The sequence below is a fragment of the Opisthorchis viverrini genome, assembly GCF_000715545.1.
Source record: "Opisthorchis viverrini unplaced genomic scaffold opera_v5_11, whole genome shotgun sequence".
Classification (NCBI taxonomy): domain Eukaryota; kingdom Metazoa; phylum Platyhelminthes; class Trematoda; order Opisthorchiida; family Opisthorchiidae; genus Opisthorchis; species Opisthorchis viverrini.
Genome location: NW_008751667.1, coordinates 2,059,292 through 2,063,320, shown reverse-complemented (window position 1 = coordinate 2,063,320; position 4,029 = coordinate 2,059,292). Strand labels below are relative to the sequence as shown.

The window sequence follows — 4,029 nt, the reverse complement described above, 5'->3', positions numbered from 1 at the left end:
AAACAAGAGAATAATGAATAGAGCAATGAATAGAGCATCAGTCATGTTCATCACAATTCTGTCCGTTATGAGGAAAACACGAACAACACCCTGAATAATAATCGTAGTCAAACTCAAATGTTTACTCACCATGTGTAAGTCAAGAGAACTCAGAAGTTAACATGAGGGCTAGTATGTGAGGCTGAACTTAAGGCTAGCTCTCACCCTAAGTGTTGGAATATCCTTTAAATTGACCCAAACTTGAGGCTAATTTTTCGGAATTAGCACAGAGCGCCATTGGCTTTGTAACGATTTACTTAAAATCGGTCATTATGTCAGGCACCAAGAAGGGTCAGGAACCATTTTGAAAGCAAAGTAAAAGAAATGGCGTTTTTAAAATACAATTTTCGAACTGACACTGCGAGACCGGTGGTTTGTGCTGTGAAAGAAGCATGCGGCTCTCCTTCTTATGAGGCACTTTGGACTCCACATTACCAGCACCTCCCAGCAACTGTGGTGGTCATCTATTTTTGAACTTCAAACTTTAGCGCCCAGTGATGATGTCGATTCCTTCCAAGTTTCGAAAATAAGGGGCCAGAACATTATGTTCGTTTTTGCAACATTATTTCACGGTCCAGGAGTAAAAAAGCAACTGTTTAATTGCTAGACAGTTAGAGCCAATAGGCACCAGAAACAAAGGTGTTTGAATGATCTATAAACTGACGTCCATCGAGCGTTAAACAAGGCTAAATGTTGCATAACTAATAACATAACGTCAATGTTTTCATTGACTGTGCATCTGCGCTCGAATCAGTGTAATTTTCCGGCGTTCGGCTGGCGTAGGTAGAGCAGGACCTAAGGGTAACAAATCGGTTACGGCGTCATAGACTTTGAGCGGACTTTGTGAACTTTGTGCAAACGTGTTCCAATGAACAACTCAATGGGGACGTCCAATGCTGTTTGTCTGTGAGACGTTTGCGCGCGCTCAAGATGACCTATGCGTCAGCAACCAGGAAGTCAAAATCTCCCTTGAAATTTATTTTGAATAAACTGCGGATGAACACTAAGAAAAGTAGAAAGAAGTGAAAAAACAAGAAAAACGGTAATAAAAGTTGGGATACTTAAACTATTGAGAGGCAAAACAGAAATTTGTGGAGAATAGCAAAAGAGAAAAGTCCACGTAACCTTTTCACTCGATGAACCAACACACACTACGTACCAAACACCATCGGCAATTCATCCTCTAAAAATATGGTAAAGATGTGGCGTCCTTTTGGCGCTTGACTGCCATGCCGCATAGCTGGGATGTGCCAAGTGAGACAATCCCAGTATTTTCAAGATTGCTTAAATTGAGCCACGGGTCTCCCGGTCAATAAATTCGTGCGTGAATCATCTGAACCTGTGTATCGAGATACCATATTTTCTAATGTTAGGTGATTGCACACCCAAGCAAACTTTGGCTGCTAACAACAGCTTACTTGTGCCAGCACTAATGAATGCTAATGAAACTGTATCAGCCAGTAAATGACTCTGTTTGCAACCGTTGTATTTCATTGTTTGGGGTTTTTATTCCTAGTTCGCGTGCCGATCGCGTGAAAAAAGCTATCTTGATTTTTGTTGTGTTTCGTTGCTTTGTTTTCCAGCATTTATTTTACCTGATATTGAAGTTGGCACTGAGCTGGCTTGCAGACCTTGTTCTCTTTCTGATATCCCCGTTTTTACTAAATATGTCTTTCGCTAATATAAACGACAGTGGTTAACATTAAGGGGCGGTCCAGGGTTTGCTGGAGAAATAATTGGCCCAAAGCTAGGTGAAAGCGGCATTCATTAACAGCGAGTGTGGCGCACGGTCTGGAGATGTGCGAGTTCTATTCGTCTTCGAGAGAGAAAAATGGTGCCATCAGCGATTAATCCACCGCTTGCATCCGAATTCACTAGACCATTTATTTTTTATACTCCCCTGAATTACCCATATATCATCTTGCTACCTTAAACGCACTTGACCAAATATATCCGACTGAATATATCCACTACCTACTCGTTTTTCATACAATAGAGCCTGTTGGAAGCTTCTGAGTTTAATTTTCTGATTGGCTATTAGCCTAGAGGCAGTAAGCGGTAAGAACTTTTGTGTAGACAGGCGGACATTTATGACAGCAGTAAGGTCAAAGTTACATCTACCTGACCCATGACCCCATTTTTGCTTGACGCTTGAGCTTGTAAGTGCTGCTAACATGGTGATTTCTGTCTAATTCGGGCAGCAAACTGGCTTATACTCGAAGCCTCTTCCTCCACTTGACTGAATACCACCACTCATCCCAAAATAATTGGTCCATTTTGGACACTTGTGGGGCGCCCACTAAAAGAAATTAGGAAATCGAACCTTATAAGCGGGTTGCGTCGATTAAGTACCTGTGAGCCCTTGATGCACACCAATCTAGGGTAACATTTTACCGAAACCCGGGGACGGCGCAATCCAAGATGTCCAAAGTGTTCTCCCGTTTTTCAACTCTAGTTGGTACCTCTGTGCAGTCATAATTTTTACTAAAGACGGTGAGTTTCTGCGTGAAACAAGTGTAAGCAGTTGTAATGACGAGAGCTATATGGATAGACTGGAAAGATATATGGCTGAATTGTCAAGCTAGGAAGCACTGCCACACGAAAAACAGGAGAAGAGGGGCAGATGCATTTGAGCCTTCAACGCCGTTAAGGTATTGTTGCGATTGAACCCAACATCCATCCTCAACGGTTAGGGGCCTAGAACGCTGGTGAAGTGTTATGTGGCCAACAGCAAACACAACTTCGACGCCAAAGTGATAACGGTTTTATTCTCGTAACGAGTGGCCAAAAATTTTCCGGACAACCCAAGTCAAAAGGACAGAGAATCCCCCGGTACCTCACCGACATGCTGATCAATAGATCAGAATCCAAATGATTTGGGATCTAATGTTGGTTCTTCGTCTTCTGCCTATGTCAACCCGCCCAAGAAAGGAAGTATATTTGCCCAGTAAGGACGGTTTATGAGGAATAAGCAGTGGGCCGTGGCTAACACGTCGCCGGTATGGAGATGATTCAGAGTGGCTGGCTTCGGAACGCGTTCCATCACCTCACACAATATGCTAGTGAGGCTAATAAGCTTGTGGCTGCCGGGTGGTGCTTCTTTATTGACTGCGTAAGTTGAGGTAAAAATTCTTTCCTTCCAAACATAGAGCAGGTCGCTCTGGTCGAATGAATGAGAGAACGTCAGGTTGATATTATAAGTTGTGCTGGTTTTTTTGTATTTTTGAACCCCAAGATGCATTTTTCTGCGCCTAACGTACTTGTGTAAACAACAATGTATATTTCTAACTTGTGGGTGGCATACCGTCGGGCATGATCTTACTTTTACAGTCAGAATGAATCATTACTCGGGGATTTGCAGGTACCGGAGGGTGAACGAAAAAGAAGAAAATATCATCAACATCGGACAGGATCTGATCAGAAAATAATAATAATCTGTTCGTTTTCCAATTTGCAGGAAAAATGTTAATTGATGCATGATCGGGTCGTTACAACCTGAACGTGGGAAGCAACAACACAACGGGGAGGAAGGTACAAACAAAGAGGCACGCTTATTACATAAAGGGTCACCAAAGTTGCAGCCACTAAAAGAACTGTAACAATCGGCATAAGGTCCCGCTAGTTCAAGGATGAAGCCGGATGACATAAACTAAGAACGGGAATCATAGCTGCCATGAGTGACCCATGAGTGAAGGTAGTGTAAGTGTCCACAGTCTCCAAACGGAAAATTGAGGATGGAGATGGAATAATTTCGAAATAGAAGCAAATAGCGTGTTTCGTCTCGAAAATATGGCTTAATTTGTAATTAAGTACACTCAGTGGTGCCACTGCTGTAGGAAATTCGGGTGAAAATAACGGGTTCTGTGGGAAGATAGCGCTAATACATGCGGCCAGGCGAACACCATATATGGAATTAAACGTGTGAGCCATGCAAACCGAACTTGCAGCAGAAAACCAGGTTGGTCAAATATGAACGAAAACTTCATCGGG

The 4,029-nt window shown here is 42.7% G+C and overlaps 1 protein-coding gene across 1 annotated transcript in view; it reads right to left on the bottom strand.

Annotated features, from left to right (window-relative positions):
* Positions 1-3,280, bottom strand: part of T265_01072 (hypothetical protein) — a gene marked incomplete at both ends in the record, with an annotated part of 7,305 nt that extends 4,025 nt beyond the window's left edge. The window contains one exon of the mRNA XM_009165015.1: positions 3,030-3,280. Within this exon, the coding sequence (XP_009163279.1) occupies positions 3,030-3,280 (251 nt within the window). The remainder of the gene's footprint in view (positions 1-3,029) is intronic.
* Between the last annotated feature and the right edge of the window lie 749 nt (positions 3,281-4,029).